The following is an 18547-nucleotide window of genomic DNA, read 5'->3' as shown; positions in this document are numbered from 1 at the left end:
TCAAATAAATCGATCAGAAATAACATGGAAAAGCATCTAATACATTGAGAAAAACACTGGAAAGTTCTACCGTTGTTTTTTTTTTTTTTTTTTAAATGTCTCTTTCTTTACTTGTACCTGTCTTAGATGTTTTTCCTGACCTCCTCTCTGTCCAATGGCTGCTCCCGATTCAATAAGAACCACGAGGGGCCCCGCCCACTCGTGTCGTCTCCTCTCGCCACGTACGATTCGGTGCAACGCAACTTGCTGGTCCGTTTGACGGACAGCTGGAGTGACCACTGCGGTGAGCGCTTCCCCTTTCTCGCCGTCAGCACGGTAGGCTGTGGAGCGAGCTAGCTTAGCTGCCGACGGGGAACAAAACAGACGCGGTGATGTCCGGGATTCTAAATAAAGTCAGTATACAAAGTGACACACGCGCATGTTGGTTTGTCAGTGAAGCTTGTGACATGACACGAACACTAGCTCACAGACTGACAGCCTGGCGTAGCGCTGCTTGACGGCCATGAGCTAAATCTATCAGTGGCAGAGCTAAAAGCTTCCGCTGGATATTATTAGCTACATGGCCAATAACGTTTGACCTATACAACGAAGCTAAACGTGCTTTCGGAATTGGATACTTGCTTTGAACTTCGTTGGTTGCCCGGGGGACGCGTTACCGTGAGACACTGCACAATGAGAATGACACAGTGAGATATAAATCTTCCCTAACGTTCGTTAAATGTCCTCGTCCGCCCAGATGTGCTGGAGCCGGACCCTTCGCACCAGCTGGGTCCTGCTGCTGCTCCAGCTGCTGTGTTCAGAGGCAGTGCCCATCAGTATGGACAAGACCAAAGTCAAAGAGCCGGAGAGCCAACCCGAGGAGCCCCCAGCTAGTGTGGTGAGGAGACCGAACGAAACTACTCCATCAAGCCTGTTTCCTGGTCACATGTGTTACAGCCGTGGGGAGTCAGGCCTGGAGTCCATCAAGTAAACAGATGTGGTATTAGATTGAACAGCAGGTGATTCTGCTCCGGCTTTGGTAATGTTAGTTGTTTTCCCCCCCAGTTTTTCTCTTTTGTATCATTTCATTGCCGGGAGCTGGACACAGAGAGTGAAGAGATTCAAGAAGTATAGTGGTCTTAGTGGTGACTTGTAAGGGGACTTTCCTCTGTTTTTCAATCTGTTCAGTAAATGACTGAAATGGATGAGCTCATTCGTTAGTTGCTGCTCTGATACTGTGCACGTAAGTCCTGGTTTGTACCTGCTGTGTAGTAAGGAAGTAAATAAGTGAGTTGTTGTCAAGGCACCTGGATTCATTCAAATGAGGAGATGGCCTGACGTGTAATTTCACTACAGTTAGATGATCTCAATCAGATGCTTTGCTCAAAGGTTTTTATCCTTCAAATCAGTTGCATCATCAGTACAACAGCTCCAGAGGTTGTAGCTTTGTGAGGGCACAGACTGGAGTCACTGATTTCAGCCTCAGGAAGGCTTTGTCGTTCATGTTAAATATTCACACAGTGGCTCAACAGCTCAAACAACGACCATGTAGACTCTGTCTAGAGGCGACAATAACAACAGTTACAGAATAATATGGCATCTGAAGAGAGTAATACAGTTTATAGGAATTCATGACGTAACATGTTATCTCTACATCTAATATCTGGACAGAGGATCTATTATGTTGGTCAGTAGACGTAGCCCATGAAATTAAAAATATTCTCACTCAGGTGCTAATAATTCCATGTTATCACGAGAAGTAATATGATAAACAATAAAATCAAAAAGTGATGATCTTTTGTAGAATTAATTGGTGTTATCTGTGACATTTGATGATAAAGGACACTGGACTCCACTATGACCGCTACCTCAGGGAAGTCATTGATTTCCTAGAGAAGGATCAGCACTTCAGAGAAAAGCTCCACAACACAGACATGGAAGACATCAAGGTATCCTCCCTTTCTTTTCTTTAGTCTTTGTAGCACGGTGAAAAGTCTCTGCGAGTAAGCTGTTTGTAAGTCATTACTACAAACAGTAAGTTATGGGTTGTGATAAATCTGGGGGAATGGAAATATAATTTTTTTGAAATTCCACCAATGTACCATTAGACTTACATATTTTTAAAAACACGTAAAGGTGTGATTTATTAACATCTTCACTAGATGTGATTCCACAACTCCAAGTGTGAATGACACTTAACTTTTGCATTATTCCTCTGACATGTTACAGCAAGGCAAGCTTGCCAAAGAGCTGGACTTTGTCAGCCATCATGTCAGAACAAAACTGGATGAGCTGAAGAGGCAGGAGGTGAACCGACTACGAACCCTGATTAAGGCCAAACAAGACATTGAGGGAGGGAATGGTATGTTGTGCGACAAAATGCAAAATGCGTATTTCATTTTGATTTGAATTCAAAAGAAGATGTTACTACTTAAATTGAGTTCAATATATTATAAGGAAAATGCAAAGTTGTATATCTATACATGTTTATTTATGCCACCAATTGCTCCCTGAATAGATATTGCGGTGGACCACCAGGCTCTGCTGAAACAGTTTGAGTACTTGAACCACATGAACCCTCACACATTTGAAGTGGACGACCTCGATCGACTCATCAAATCGGTAAATCTCATTGCTACTCCGTGCTATGAAAAATGTCAAATGAAGGCCGTGTTCACACTATTCACTAAATTGAACTGACGTTTCTAGTGAAGTAATCGAGCAGCATACACATGGAAGATGGAAAATACACATTTAAGAGAGAAATGTTAAGTCTTGACAAGGTGGAGTGCTGCAGTAGAGATACAATAAAACAGGAGTAAGCATATCATACTGTGAGATACCAAAAACACATTTTACTGCAGTTCAGTGACCAGAATAACTGACTAATTCTTTCACAGTGCTCGTATGCTTTAAGTATTTACAAGTTGATTTTCAGTACTATGGTATAAACTATGGTTAAGTTTAGTTTCCAGCATGAAAATACAGAATGTTTGCAGTATATTAATTGTTGATTTGAATCAAGGTACATTTCTAACCTTTTGTTCAACTTTTCCCCCCCGTGCTTTAAGGCCACTAAGGATCTGGAGAACTACGACAAAGAACGACACGAGGATTTCAAGAAGTATGAAATGACGAAAGAGCACGACAGACAGGAACACCTGAAAACACTGGATGAGGAGGAAAGGAGGAAGGAGGAGGAGCACTATGAGGAGATGAAGAAGAAGCATGCTGACCACCCTAAAGTTAACCACCCAGTGAGTCTGACTCAAGCATCAAATAAAGTACCGAGCACCTATTTGTCCTCATTATGCTTCTTTATGTTCCGCTTGAAGTCCTCTTGGTGTGGACCTTGTGCATAGTTAACACAACCAATTGGTGGGTGCATAGACGTCCGCACAAAGACGTTCATGTACACCCTCTGATAACAAAATTTATGTCACACCAACCCTTGTGTACTCGCAAATTCAGAAAGTATACAACTAGGCTGAGGTGCAAAGACAACATGTTTTGTTCCTGCCAATGAAAAGGAGCTCCTCCCATCCTGTGTCATGTTGCTTTTATTTTTGGTGCAGATTTCTGGTGTTCTGTGTGTGTGTGTGTGTGTGTGTGTGTGTGTGTGTGTGTGTGTGTGTGTGTGTGTGTGTGTGTGTGTGTGTGTGTGTGTGTGTGTGTGTGTGTGTGTGTGTGTGTGTGTGTGTGTGTGTGTGTGTGTGTGTGTGTGTGTGTTTACCATAATGTGGAAAAAAAAATTGTTGTTTTTAATGGAATCCAACTGCAATTCTTATCTTGCTTCCATGTTGCAGGGCAGCCAGAATCAGCTGAAGGAGGTGTGGGAGGATGCTGACGGGTTGGACCCTGAAGATTTTGACCCTAAGACCTTTTTCAAACTGCACGGTAAGAACTTTTTCATCCAGTAACTGTTAAAAGACTGAAGGGATGTTCATTCATTCAGTACCACATAATATTTATCTTAAGATATAACAGAAAATTGTGTAATTTTTCCAACCATTGTTTGTTTTCCTTTCTTTATAATACAGATGCCAACGGAGACAGCTTCTTTGATGAACAGGAGCTGGAAGCATTGTTCACCAAAGAGGTAAATCCATGACGTCTGAAAATGTCTAATGTTCTAGTGAACAATCTTTGCCCTGACTGTTAGTCTTTGTGATTTCAGTTGGAAAAAATCTATGATCCCACCAACGAAGAGGATGATATGGTGGAGATGGAGGAAGAGAGGCTACGTATGAGGGAACATGTAATGAACGAGGTACACTAAGAGACAAATACAGAGATTTTCTAATTATGGATTGTTGCTTTTTACATCCCCCTAAAAAGTTATTGATGCTGCTCATCACTTTGTCAGGGAACTGTAAGTTAAAACAATACATTTAATGGAGTGTTGCTGCATTCTGTCTGTAGTAAAACACAAGGACACATTTTTAATATGTGGACAGTAGTGCCACCAATTCAAAAGCAGTTATATATATCATAGTCTGTTTAAGCTGTTTACATAACTGCAGAAAAAACTAAAACCTGGGCTGGCTTTACATCTTCACATCGACAGAGACGACCCCCCCCCCCCCCCCCCATCCATCCATCTTTTGTGTGTTGACTCTGCCTGTGAATAATTTAATATAAAATCTTGGCTAAAATCTCTCCTCTCGCCTCCCTCATAGGTGGATTCTAACAAAGACAGGCTGGTCTCTCTAGACGAGTTCCTGGTTGCAACAAGGAAAAAAGAATTCTTGGAGCCCGATAGCTGGGAGGTGAGACGCAATATCTTTAACAGACATTCAAAACTGAAAATAAGCAGGACTAATAAATGGGTACCCCTGTTGTTCAGACCCTGGAGCAGAACCAGGCTTATACAGACGAAGAGATGAGGGAGTTTGAGGAGCACCTTGCGCAGCAGGAAGAGGACCTCAACCAGAAAGCTGATGACCTCCACAAACAGAGAGAAGAGCTAGAAAAACAACAGGAGCAGCTCAACGCACAGAAGATAGAGCTGCAACAGGTGAGCAGCGACAATTTTTTATGCCAAAGTCAGCCTACACAACTTTCAAAGTGTTCAGATCGCTGTGCAGTTCACACTACGCTACGGGTTGTTGTCTTGTGATCAGGAGTTTTGCACACTACACGATTCTTTCACCTGGAGAAAACCTCTAACTGTGCCGTACTCCTGCATTTAATTAGCTGTATTTGTCGCTGATTCGTCTACATATTTAACCTGCTAGAAATCCAGTCAGAAGAGGCGATGTGTTGGCAAGCCTCTTGAATCGCGTCTTTGAAGAAGTTTAAAAACTGTGATTGGTGATTGCCGATCGAACACCGAGTTGGCTCCAATCTGGGGAATTGAAAATCAGGCTAAAAATTGTGTATTGTGAACTTGGCATTAGTGCAGACACGGCTTGCTGTAGTAAGTTACTCTAAGCGTGAATGACGAAACTGTCCACATCCAAAACTGATGCTGTAGGTTGTTCAAACCTGTAAGTTGTAACAAGACACCAGCTTTGCCCTTTGTAGCTGGAATCTCAGTGTGACAACACTTTCTTTACTAAAACATAATTTCCTTGAAGTATGTTTTTTAAAATAAATTATCAAATAACCGTGACTGTCCACAGTACTGTGTGCACTCAACAAATTTAAGAACATCTTTTGTTAAACTCCACTGTTACAGGCAGTCGATCACATGGAGCGGCTGAAATCACAGAAAGTAGAGCCCCCTCCTGAGGTTCACGGTGAGTCTCGATTGCACCATTTTGTTTGTCTCTTGATAGTTGATTTTTACAGGCTGAGCTCTGACAATGTACAACTTTGTATCTGCTGCAGTTGAAGGAAATGATATTCCAGAGATGCATCTAGTTGACAATCAGTTACATCCTGAGCAAGAGGCCCACGAGCCTGCACACCACGTTCCTCAAGATCCACAACAGGAACACTATGAACAACTCAATCAAGACCTGGCTCAGCACGGCCTCCCCCAGACGCACCACGATCTGCCACCGGGCCACCAGGAAGTTGCACAAGGCCAGCACAACCTGCCATAACAGAAGTTGCACAACCAGACTTTGGCAGCGCCTCCACTCCAGTGTGCAGAGGAGTCGTCCCTCCTGAGTATTAGGCCTCTTTAACCAGAATGACTTGCACACGTGATGATGACGGAAAGTAGCACAGACAGAATCCCTGTTGAATGATGCCAGTGCTTGATAATAACTGAAATCTTTGGATTGCATTACAGAATCACAAGAGTAAAATGACCAACCGAGAACGTGCATCCTACAATGTGCATACTTAGTTGTGTTTGATGACATAAGAAATGATTGAGAATGTTTGGTAATACATAATTCAAAAATATGATTTGTTTGAACGGTTGACCTGCTGTTTGCTGTTCAAAGTACAGAACCTCTACAATGCCACTGGCTCCACAAACTGAAAGGATGCGAAGAGCCTGTTGCGTTCAGTGCAATGTTCGGTGCAGCTGCTGAGAGGGATGAGATGTAAAAAGTAATATAAATGTTGTCAGTTTGACTTAAATCTTCTGACTTGACAAGGTTATGGTTTTCCTGAAACATTTAGAAAGAGATTAGTTTACATGTGTGGCTTGTGGTGTAATGTTTCACTGGATTTTTATAGTATTTGAGTGCAACATTTTTCTATTATGGCATAAAGCCTGAAAGAAAAGAGACTATTACAATTTTCACTAGTAGGCAGCATTTTGACAGAAACAGAAACGATTTCACCCAAAAAGGACTTCTTGATAGAAACAGGCAGTGTCATATAATTATGATCTACGAGGCTTCCGTCAGATCTTTGTTAAATTTTTTTTTTTATTAGATCTCCAGCTGCCACTATCCACAAATATTACGATCTTTGAATCAGAAGCCTTTGCATGAACACAAGTTTTCTCTGTCCTCTTATTTTTGTCAAGAAATGATTTTACCAAAACTTTTGCTACTTTCTTAATGGTCACCCGATCTTTAAACATCACTCTTTGTGTACAGTCAGATTTTCTCAAGTTTTTTCAACTGTAGAAAATGTGTGCTATACCTAGAAGGCAATCAGGTAGGAACATTTTTCATAACGGACATTTTTGGGTCACAGTGCAGCTGCTTTCCTCCAGCTTTGTTGTTAAAGTAAAGAAAGACACATGGTTCTCCAAATAAAGATGGCTGTGAAATCACCCTACAAATTATAAACATGTTCCCCTAAATTAATTACAACCTTAAGTGTAAAATAAAGTTAGCTTCCAGGTACAATGTCCCTGCAAATAAATTGTAAAACCACAATACACTTTCTGTTGAAGCATATTGGGCATTTAGAGTCCGGACATTCATTCATACACAAACGTGTATGTGCCATGTTTTATTCATGAGTTGATCATAATTGATCATTTTAATGATTTTTGATTTGCTTAATAAAACTGTTTTGATGTTAAGCTCATTTTATCAATTAGGATATAGACCCAAAAAAATAAAATTATTTCAGATAATTGGAATGTTTTTCATTATTATAAAAGGGGTTATTACCAGTGTCACATTGAAAATGCAGCAGTAACATTCAAACAACTGACTTGTTTCGTTCAGTTCACATCTATTTGTTTGGCACTTGGTCCCAATTTGAATAGCAGGCACATCTTGTGACAAATGCTCAGCTTCACATAATTGCTGCAATGTGCTGCTTTTTCCCCGTTATGTTGTGGTTTCTTCCTGCCGGCAGACTGTGTCCGCCGCCAACAGGCATCAACTTACTGCCCCTTCTTACTGAAGGCGTTGTTTGCATCCCGTCAAACAACAGCTCTGCCTTACTGTGGTTTAGCTTTATACACATTTTTGACAAGGGATACTTTTATTTTCTCTCCATGTCATTTGTTTTTGTGCCAAGTGTTCCTTGGAAACAATACTGCACCATAAATTTGCACAAAATGTTTCTGATCGCTTTCTGCTGGATAAAATTGGTGGTACTGTACACCTCCGTCCATAATAATAAAAGAGTTATGACCTTTCAGGTTGTGCAACTAGTTTGATCACTTGATGAGAAAACTATCGAACTTTCACAGAACTATGGAAAACAGTGAATCAGAATGTGGCTCAGTGACAAGAAAGACAAATCTCACCAAACCACTACCAACATCAAACAACTAAACCAAACGAATGTGAAAGCATTCAGAATTAACAGCAGGAACTAATAGAACATAACTTTATTGAAACAGTCTCAATGAATAACATCAGCGTACAAAGATGTGATTGCATGAGAGGTGACTGGGGTAAAAACAAAAAAAAATAGATGCCTTTATGAAACTTGTTAGATCTAAAGGAAAGAGTAGCTGAACGCACTGGGCAGAAGAAAATCATTCTCATGTAATTAGATCGACAGTGGCAGGGTATTTTTTGCATTTATTTTGTACAAAAAATAAATTAATGAAATCTTTCAAGTTTACAGGAATATCTATTTGTTGTTTGACAACACAGACATGCTGATAATCCTACATGTGAAGTTCAGCATTTCGTGTTAGGATCTAGACAGACCGAAGCAGAGTGACTCTGATAGTAGGAGGCCAGGAGTTAAAAAAATAGGATTACCAATGAGAAATAAAACATTGTTAGAAAAGTGAACTGGGGCAAACACATTCAAAAATCCTGAATGTTCAACGTGGCGCGACTTGACGGTCCTTGGAATCCTTTAGGATCGCATTGCTTGAGCGTTACCTCGAGACAAACCTCGAGGTCCTTGGGCAGCTCCCCGTTTGTAGCCTTGCTGATATCCCTCCTTGAAGAAACAACAAGGATTTACCATAACTACAAATCTTACAAATCTTAAAATATGAAGACAATTATCCATGGATAACAGATAAAATATTGCATTAGCTTTTTTTGGGTACACTAATTCGTTTTTATTGAAAAGAACCTTACCCGCTGGTAGGTGCCATTAGAATAGTCCCGGGACGTGTTAAACTGTGTTTGACCATAACCACCGCTGGCAGCATTTGAGAAAGGAGGGCGATAGCCTTCATATCCACCTGAAGAACATGTCTCGTGTCATTACAATAAATAATTAAACCACATCACAATTGTATCTCTGCAAAACACTGTTTGATGCTTGTACCTCTAAATCCGTTAGAGGAGCCCCGGTATCCGTTCATCATGCCACGTGTGTTCCTGGGCCCGGGCCTGGGCACAGCCCTGCTGTTGTAAAAGGACTGGCCCGACTGTCCAAACCCTGCACCTGGAGAGGGCTCTTCATTGGCTCCTGCTGGGGGCATTACCTGGTCCTGGGGTTGGAACCCACCTACAGCTGGACAGCAGCAAACAATACAGAAGACGTTATGTCTATGATTGGGTGGTAGGTGATGTGAGTTTTGATATTTTTTTACACTTATTATTTACTAGAAATGGTTCCAAACAATTTCAACAGATTTTGTCCAGTGTATGTTAACTACTTGGTTTAAAGAAATGCAATCGGCCAAAGCTCCAGCCTCACCTGACTGTAATGTCTCCTGTGGGATGTCAGGCTGGTCTACAGGACTCTCTGACTGGCTGTTAAAGCCATGTCCATAGCCACCAGGGAACTGGCTGGGCTGCTTCAGAGGGTCTGCCTGGCCCTCAGTGGCTGGAGGTACAGGTGCATTCATATTAAATACCTGAAGAGGAAGAAGAGATTTCAGACTGTATCAAAACAATATCTCAATCACAGCAGAATGTCTGGGGAGAAAGATGTTATTTTAGGTTTGGGAAATGCAGGCGTTCAAACTGTTGCCTTCCACGAATTGTACTTGAACGAGTAGCACCAATGTGTCCACCATTATATTGTGGAGCCAGAAAGAAAGCATACCGCTTGCACAGACTGGAAGGGCGCTGCGTTGACATTGATGCCTCCAGTGTGGGCAGGTTTGGAGACGGGTGGGAAGGCCGAGGACAGGGAACATGGGGCGGGGGACTGCTCAGACATCGCAGCCTGGGGTGGAAGGAAGGAGGAAATTTGGAAGGCAAGGAAACAAGGATGGAGGAAGGTCAGAAACAAGATTTAACTTGAACTACTCTTGTTCATAAATGGATGCATTCCCCCTTCAGCAAAACAAAACAACCAAGTCTTGCTCACTGCTTCCTGCTGGGCTTCCATTCTCACTTACTTGTGAGGACTCCTGTGATCCCGACACTGCACTTGTTTGAGGAAGTCTGGACTCTGAAAGGGCTGCTTTGAAGAAAATTTTAAAAAGAGAGAGAAGGATTTCAGAAACTAATACACCTCTAGTTCAATTTTAGGATAATACAGTCAGGTCCATAGGTATTTTAACACTGACACAATAATAAATGTTGTCTCTGTACACCACCACAATTGATTTGATAAAAAGCCACCAGAATTTGATTGAAGTGTACACTTGTTATTTATTTTTGACACATCTTCCCTCAATTTTCAGAGGCCCAAAAGAAATGGGATCACCAAATGCTCAGCTTCCTCATTCAGGTGATCGACTTAGTCATTGAAGAATATTCACCTTGAATTAAAGCTGAAAGTCTACACTTCAGTTACATCTTGGTGGCTTCATTTCACAAATACATTTAGTCACTGGATCCAGAACCTTAACAATACAATCTGTTCAGAGTAAAAGTAAATGGACGGGCACTAACTTGAGGGGCAGCCCATCTGCTGCAGGTCAGCAGTCGGCACGGGCTTCATGGGCTGTGCAGACACGATGGCTGGGTCCAGAGCATGGCCGTCAAACTCCAACACAGAGTCCTAGGACGACCAAACAATAACAAATACATTGTGGGTCAAGGATCTGATATAGAGGCAATGTGGTAACTAAGGTGAGTTGGGACATTACTCTTAAACTGAAAGATCTGGGTCCAATGTCCTACAGCAGCGAGCATTTTTCCTACTCAAGGTTTTAAATGGAGCATCCGAGGAAATAAAGATGGCTGAGTCTGTATCATCTTGTAAATCGCTTTCATTTCTTTGTTTTACCCTATTGATTGTTATGTTTGTTTCTATTTTTGAGAGACAATAATAATTTAATAAAAAAAAGTTTTTAAAGTACCCCACAAATGAGCATTATTTGTCTTTCGACAAGACCCTGGCTGCACACTCTACAGATTCCTTTTTTTATACCCGACTACGTGCTTGACCTTCACTTCCATGTGAAAGTAGACAAAGATTTCACTGCATGAATTACTGAGTTGTCTCAATGCACTAATAACACATCAAGTGTCCATCGATAACAGCGCTGAGCCGGAAACTACAGAATTTGCTGGACCTTCTCACCTGCATGAAGTTGTATGTCCCTTGCATCTGGGCCATGAGGTCTTGCACTGCCTGCTTTCTGACCACCGGGTCAGGGGTTGGAGAGGGAGAGACATGGTTCACAGTCACAGTTGGTTCTGGAGTCAGCTGGGCAGGAGGCGGGTGCTGGAGGGAATTCACCAGCTATTCAAGGCAGAGATACACATGACAGGCACATAAGAGAACACAGAAATACAACAGTCAGTATGAGAAACAGCATAGTGGCATTAAGGACTGTTGTGAAACAGTGTATCAGCAAACCTGAGCCTCCACTGTCCACTCCTCCACCTGGTCTTTGTCAGGACTGCTGTACGTAGTTTCTGGAATGAACTGTCTGTTTACAAACTATAACACATTAAAAAAAAACATGGAGAATTAAACAAACGCAGCTGAAGAAATATGCTGATTTGTGTGATTTATTATTTTATTATTTTAGAAATTATGCAACACTTGTAGAAATCTCACCTCTGTGGTTTCCACTTGAATTGGCTGTGTGTATGTCTCACTAGCTGTTCCTTCTGGAGAAACGCAATTGGAAGACAGTTTTATTTCTGGGTCAAAGAAATAACTAACACACATATTTGTTGCTACAGGGTTTTTAGTTACCAGGTTCTGGTAGCTGCTCCTCTGCCTTAGATTCCTCCACCACAGGCTGCTCCTCTTGTTCCTCTTCCTGCTCACATGTCCCATTCTGATGAGTGTGAGCTCTGTCAAAGTAACCACTCAGCAGCACTTTGTCCAGAGTGTCCTTCAGTGACTTATCTGGAACAAATATGGTTTGACAAGTCAGAAAATAAAAGTAGGGCTTATTCATTAGCAAACAGTTCCTCCAGAAATTAGTCATTTTGTACATTAGTGGATAAACTAGCCATTGTTGCGAACAATCTACACTTAATGACTAACAATGACAAGATGAAAATGTGTTTTTAGAAAAAGGATGACCATCTCACCAGCCCTTTATCAATCCTAATTGCAGAGAATGGCAAAATGGAAGCCACTTTGAGTAGAATGTATATGACAGTCTGCTTGGAGTTTGCCAAAGAGCATTTTAATAACTTTGAGAGCAAGAGAAAAATCATTCTCTGGTCTGATGAGTTAAAAATGTCATTCTTGGGACTCAAAGCCATTTGTGACCCCCAGACAGCATCTCCCTGTCACATTTTCACTTTGTCATTGTATTATTGGGAGTAGATTGGTGGGCAGAAATGGACATTTAAACCATTTACAACTAAACCTAAAGCACAAAAGTGTGTGAAATACTTCCAGAAGCAATTGTATATGATCAACTGAGTTTGTGTGGTGGAGGCTTAAAAGCCACCAAAATACTTACATGTGGTCCCTGCCACAGCCTTGTCTCGGCCCTCAAGCAGTTCCCACAAGTGTACTGAGGCCTCTTCATATTGGTCAGTCAACCTGCAAGTAACCAAGAAGGATAAATACACAGCTTGGTGGCATTTCAATATCCTTACATGATGAGCAGGTAAAACAATGCAGCTATTCACAGGTATTACTACTGCACATAACTTATGCACACATGAATATTTGTGAAACTGCAAAATCACAGAGCACCCTCATACCTGACATCATAGTTCCTATCAGGTCCCATCAGTTTGTAAAGCTCATCGAGGGATGTGAGGTCAGCGTCCGAGAGCAGAGGAGAGCCAGAGGCATCAGGTCGTTTGAGGTCCTGTCTGACACTGTCGTCGCCCAACTGGTCCAGTAAAAACTGAAGCTCCAAAACGGTCCTCAGCCGCCGTTGTTCCATCTCCTCCCGCTGTAGCTGTTCCCGTCTCGCAGACTTTTTCACCGCCTTTTGAACCTGAACACACAAAGTCAGATGTGAAGTTTCATCCTGGACATCAAATCGTGGAAATGGGAGAAATACGACACGCCAACTTACACCAGATCTCAATATAGAATTTGCTTTAGTAAGGACTGAGAACAAGTTTGCTAGCATTGTAGTTGCCACTAAATATTCCTAAGGAGACATAACATACTGATAAAACCTTTTAAAGTGAATGATGACATGGTTTGATCCAATCACCAGTATATGACACTTATAGTAACTCGGTCTCACCTCTTGGCCCATTGCCAGGAAGCTCTTCTGCAAGTCTCGAGCAAACTCAACATTGTAGATGATCTCTTGGTACTTTGACAAGGCTTCCTTCAGGTACATCAGGGGGGGACAAAATGTGGGTTCAGTTATAGATATAGATGCACTGTTTACTAGAACATATGACAACACTAATGGGATTCTGATAAAGAAAAGAAAAACAGAAGTATGTGTGTTATTTGTCATTCATTATTATATAGGTGTTTATGATTTCTTGAGTTCATACATTAGCATACAGCAACAAAATAAAATTGTGTACAAACTGCAGTGTGTCTTATCTTACCAGCTGATCCTGATTCAGTCGTTCTCCCTTATTCTTCTTTTCCTGGTAGTCATCCAGTTTGGACTACAAGAATATTGACAAACATTTAGGACAGAGTTTGGGTTGAAATCAACCTTGATTACAAATGTGGTTTTGAGTGTGAAGGTCAGAGAAGATCGATTATTTTCCAGACACAAGTTAAGGACAAACTATGATGAAGATATATGATTGTAACCAAGACTGACAGAGCGGGGGGTTGCTGTTGTCTGCTGTGTGGGGCAAACTTTCAACATTGTAATTAAATGAATGTTCCTGACCAGGCTACTATGTGGATATGTACATAGAAAATTAAGATGATCTGTGTTCTCCCAAATCAGTTAGAGTGATGATTATGTCACACCATGTAGATTACAAACAGCTCGATGACATCTGCCACAATATATTAGCAACAAAACACAAATCTCCCAGTCACCTTAAGAAAAAATATCACGACAACCCATTTTAATTTGAAAAAAATCTACTGATACCTTCTTCTTTTCCATGTTGCGGACCTTCTTCTCGATCACGCCAATAATCTGCTTCACGGCCTCAGAATGACTTCCGTTTCCCAGGTCTGGACTGGCAGACTGCACAGCACTGTTGCCAACCATTGCTGAAGGCATCTGTGGGCGGAAAGGAACAGGTTACGACTCTACTCTCCTGGACCACCACTGACGGGGCTGACAGGCACCGGGGAATATACACTGAGGACACTTTCTGACAACGGGGGAAAACAGTAGCTGTACTAAAACACGTCATGTGCAGTATCTCGGATCGTTCTCCAGGAATTTCTTTAGCTGATGTAGTAGGTGGTGGGAGATTTTATGTATGTATGTGTGTGTGTATATATATATATATATATATATATATATATATATATATTTGCAGGCTGTATGTTGCTCTCATTCAGGCCAGTGGAGGATTCATAGGTTACCCAGGATTATATATTATTGACTTTGTGTGACGTTAGTATGCACTAGACAGGTTCTGGTTTAACTTTAACACATTTTCTGTCCGGGGTTAGCCCGAGGTCACTGAAAGTTGACTCAAATCCAGAGGAAGCGATGTCGACGTGATCGAGCAAACCAGGCCCCCTTTTTTTTTTTTTTTTCCACCCGGGCTTGAGAGACATTACATTGATTACTGCGGCGTCAGATGCTGTTGTAGTTTCCGGGGCAATCACAAACAAACACAAAGACGCTAAAGCAAATCAGCCATGAGGTGACCACGGATTTTAAATGAAGGCCTTCAGATCAAAGTAAAACGACTGAGCGAGGAGCACTGCTCCTAATCTCCCCGTCCTATTGTTAGCTGCGGAGCTAGCGTGCTAGCTACGATGTACGCGGCTCATGCGCCGACTTCGCCGGAGGACAGTTGAAATAACTCAATATGAAGACACGGAGAAAGAGTTCCTCGAGGTTTATGCACAAGTCGAGACTTTCCTCGACGTTTTCGACCGTCAACAAGAAACAACAAAGAGCCTCGTCGACACGCTGCGACGACTGGGTTCTGTGCGACGAGATCATTCTAGACGATTTGTTACAACTGCTACTTGTTGTCGGTGGCGGCGACAAATCCATACCTTTATACTCTTTGTCTTCAAAGAGGTCCCCTGTGTCGGACTGAACGGTAACTGTGTGAGTGCAAGTCCGTATCTTTTCTTTACCTCCGGTGGTATTTTTTCTAGAAGGATGCTCAGGCTCACACCGGCCGACGGCTGAGTAGCTGCTGCGAGGCTAACGGAATCCGCTACAAGGACCCCTGCGTGCTGCCCTCGAGACCGCCTGACAGAAAAGGAAAGAATCTGTAAAAAAAAAAAAAAACGAAGAGGTGTCGTCATCCTGCTGCTGCTGCAGCACCAGAACTGCCCCCCCCTTTCATTATATCTGTTTTAACTGTAAAACTGTTCTGTAGGAATTTACACTTTTTAATTCCCACCATAAAACGATTTTTATTTAGATTGGCTTTTAATACTCAGCGCTGTGATACTTTCCATTTGTTGTACCTCTGTATTGTTTGTTTTATTCTATTTTATGTAATTCCTTAATGTTATAAGGAATAATAATAATAATAATAATGATACTAATAATAATGATAATCTAATAATTCCAGATGTCAAGGCATGTGTGGTATGACAGGAGGTGAGGGCTAGTTTACGGAAAACATCTTCACATTTCCTTTGTGTCAAAGCTTCCATAATGTAAATAACTGTTGTTTTGAATGCTTGTTCTTGATGGTGAACACAAATATTACGGGAGACCAACTTTTGTGGAATAGCATCATTTTTAGAAATGCAGAGGATTTATTGTCTAGAGTGTAAATTAACGATTTGAAGAAAGGAAAGTCCCCTGGTCCCAATCCCATGATCTCTCCTTGATCTGAACTCAGAGAGGAAAGTTAAATCTCGGGTACACATAAATCGAAGATGGTTTTGGAGGACATATAAAGACTATAAGAAAAAAACTACACTTAGTAATAGCCAAACTTGAGCAGTAGATGGCGCAGATGACCCATTTTCCTTGAAGTGGTGTCTCAAAATGTTTTGAAAAACCATCTTCAAGCTAAATCCTGTATCCACTCTCCTAGATAGTCCTCTGATGTGTGTTCACTGAGATGCTGTCAGATTTTCTAATGTTATTCTCTGTCTTTTTGGTATCTTTCAGTGAGTTAGCAACCATTTGGTGATGTGCACAGCAGTTGTAACTTCTTAAAGCAGCAAGTGTAATACATGGAAAAGCAAAGGACAGATCAGGAGTTTCTTCAGATATTTAGGTAGCGTAAAATTTTGCAACACATAAATACTACCAGGCCAAAACATTACCCAGTACACATGTACACTAATAATGCTAGTGATGATTTAATACTCAACAAGTGCTGATTTAATACTGTGTCTTGAGATCAACCCACACATTCAAAACTCACTACTTGAAAGTTTTTTACATCAACAGTCATATGCAACTTATAAACATTTGCATTTAGACATTTCTCAGCAGAGTTTATATATTTTTGTCACTCCATTGACTCCATATAACTCTAATGGTTTCATTCCATTCTGGCTGTATAACAGAGGATTCAGAAGCATACTAATTTTAAGAGATCAAAAAGTGAAAGCTCAGACCTCTCACGCTTTGTATCTTATGGTAAAAATAACAGCGTATGAGATAAGCATTATTAAACCTTCAGAGCTTCTCAATGAACTTTCACGCTCGGTTTTCACACCTCCTTTATGATCCCTGTGTCTGTTTTTCCCATCTATGTCAGGTATGCCTGTAACTGGGGACGTGCGGCTGTACGGAGCTCTAGCTCCTCTCTCTGATGTGGGCTGCTGAGTAATGGGTGTACATCCTTCAGTGCTCCTCTCCTGCAGCACATCTGACTGGATTAAATATGTGCAGAGGATTTATTGGCTGAAAAACCACAAGAGCCCTACAAACACTTCGGTCCCAGACCACTTGTAGTGGAGCCCAGGCAAGCGCAGGATTCATCTGCAACCCCTCTGATCCCCCTTGACTCTGTTTCTACTCTCCCTTTCATACTATGGATTGTTGTATGTTTTCCTCCACGACCTTTTCTTTATATTTTTTATTTACCCTGCCATTATCTCAAAATTGGATTTATTTTGTGATTGTTAACCAAAAACACAGAGGTGAAATCAGGTTCTTGGTTGTTTCCAGACTTCGTTCGGTGGTGAGGGGCTTTTTCCACTTACAGCCTCACTTGAATTAGTTGGGCAACATTAATAATTCATGACCCACATGTGTAACAGACAGATAACAAGCATCTCCACGTAACAACTATCATTATCATTATTCCAGCCACAGAATTTTATTCACCATCATGCATTTTGGGATTAATGTGATTGAGGTTTGATTTTGGAGTGTGGTTCAAGGGTAGATTTATTTATCGTGCAGTGTGGGATAATCTGTGATGATTGGTATTTCCAGTCCAGTCGCATTTGAAAACCAAATGCATTGTTTTCTCAAAAGAACCAGGGTCATTGATTCTCTCTAATGGTTTGAGTCCCTCACAAAATGTCTCTGTCCTACTGTCCAATTAAAATTCTTTCTCTATCTTTAATATAAAACAATATAAAAAATGTAAAAGCATCGCATCATATCCTTTTTTGATATACCCATTGATTAGAAACCAAACAGATACTAATTTCTGTATAAAAAAAAGATATAGACCTATAATCAGGACATTAGTATGAAGTTTTTTTCATAGCTCCATTAGGTCCAAGAAACATATGGTATCTGTGAAAGGTACATACAAGTAATATGACTAAATTTTGAAATAAGTCGTGAATGTTTCTATAATTAACACACCAATGTTTCAACACAAAGTTCTGTCCTTAACCTTCATGTTCATAAATATGTACATATTTTACTTTGAGTATATCTCTGAAGATGAACACGCACGTACACTATACAGTACATTTCTGTGTATATGGTAGAATAGAATATGTTCATTTTTTATTGGTTGTTTACAGCTGGTGTGTCACATATTGTCAAATGAAAAAGATAAATGTGTTTATTAATGTGAATGTGAAAATGAATGACAATTATTTGCATGTATTTCAAAACATTTACATATGTGAAATATATATGTATATAAATAACAAATACAAATTATATTTGCTTATGAGTCACCAACTTTGCTCTGGAAGACAGAGCAGAAGTTTATTTTCCAGTGACAATTGTTTTCATGTGTAGTTTTTCTTTCATCATAAGCTCTTGATTTGCATCAGAGACCCGCACAGAAGTCATTTAATTAAAGATTTCATGACATGATTTTAACAGCTTCAATTCAGAACATCCGCTTTGCAAAAAAATACAATGCAGGAACAATTAGCTCATTTCATGGCTCTGTCAAAA

General features: G+C 40.8%; 2 protein-coding genes and 1 long non-coding RNA gene across 5 annotated transcripts; 2 read left to right on the top strand and 1 right to left on the bottom strand.

Annotated features, from left to right (window-relative positions):
• The first annotated feature begins 235 nt into the window (after positions 1–235).
• nucb2a (nucleobindin 2a) lies at positions 236–7984 on the top strand. The gene is made up of 13 exons (XM_035629445.2): positions 236–392; positions 737–877; positions 1821–1928; positions 2209–2341; positions 2498–2601; positions 3051–3236; positions 3786–3876; positions 4020–4078; positions 4157–4249; positions 4659–4748; positions 4826–4996; positions 5660–5720; positions 5812–7984. Exons 1-13 carry the CDS (start codon positions 372–374, stop codon positions 6027–6029), a joined length of 1476 nt encoding a protein of 491 aa, XP_035485338.2. The 5' UTR covers positions 236–371; the 3' UTR covers positions 6030–7984.
• Positions 7985–8164: 180 nt separating this feature from the next.
• Positions 8165–15472, bottom strand: caprin1a (cell cycle associated protein 1a). Of its 3 annotated transcripts, none has more exons than XM_035629442.2 (17): positions 15340–15472; positions 14162–14296; positions 13656–13718; positions 13337–13423; positions 12837–13078; positions 12590–12672; positions 11866–12021; positions 11725–11777; positions 11521–11604; positions 11242–11403; positions 10608–10716; positions 10109–10173; positions 9811–9933; positions 9460–9619; positions 9085–9273; positions 8892–8998; positions 8165–8748 (listed from the first exon to the last, which is right to left on the bottom strand). In XM_035629442.2, exons 2-17 carry the CDS (start codon positions 14294–14296, stop codon positions 8662–8664), a joined length of 1905 nt encoding a protein of 634 aa, XP_035485335.1. In that variant the 5' UTR covers positions 15340–15472; the 3' UTR covers positions 8165–8661. The 3 variants fall into 3 exon arrangements, with proteins under 3 accessions (XP_035485335.1, XP_035485334.1, XP_035485336.1); XM_035629441.2 differs by having other exon boundaries at positions 15256–15408; XM_035629443.2 differs by having other exon boundaries at positions 10109–10170; positions 15256–15408.
• On the top strand, positions 15446–17776 carry LOC118302915. The gene is made up of 2 exons (XR_004790663.2): positions 15446–16445; positions 16935–17776. It is a non-coding gene; the product is annotated as an uncharacterized LOC118302915 (long non-coding RNA).
• The last annotated feature ends 771 nt before the right edge of the window (positions 17777–18547 follow it).

The sequence above is a fragment of the Scophthalmus maximus genome, chromosome 4, assembly GCF_022379125.1.
Source record: "Scophthalmus maximus strain ysfricsl-2021 chromosome 4, ASM2237912v1, whole genome shotgun sequence".
Taxonomy (NCBI): Eukaryota; Metazoa; Chordata; class Actinopteri; order Pleuronectiformes; family Scophthalmidae; genus Scophthalmus; species Scophthalmus maximus.
This window is presented reverse-complemented; position numbering and strand designations above follow the sequence as displayed.

Coding starts and splice junctions, on each gene's coding strand:
- nucb2a (XM_035629445.2), top strand. CDS start 372: ATGTCCGGGATTCTAAATAAA. Junction 393..736: donor TGTCCGGGATTCTAAATAAA/GTCAGTATACAA, acceptor TCGTCCGCCCAG/ATGTGCTGGAGCCGGACCCT. Junction 3,877..4,019: donor GACCTTTTTCAAACTGCACG/GTAAGAACTTTT, acceptor TTTATAATACAG/ATGCCAACGGAGACAGCTTC.
- caprin1a (XM_035629442.2), bottom strand. CDS start 14,296: ATGCCTTCAGCAATGGTTGGCAACAGTGCTGTGCAGTCTGCCAGTCCA. Junction 10,174..10,607: donor GCAGATGGGCTGCCCCTCAA/GTTAGTGCCCGT, acceptor TTTTCTTCAAAG/CAGCCCTTTCAGAGTCCAGA. Junction 8,999..9,084: donor CTCCTCTAACGGATTTAGAG/GTACAAGCATCA, acceptor CATGTTCTTCAG/GTGGATATGAAGGCTATCGC.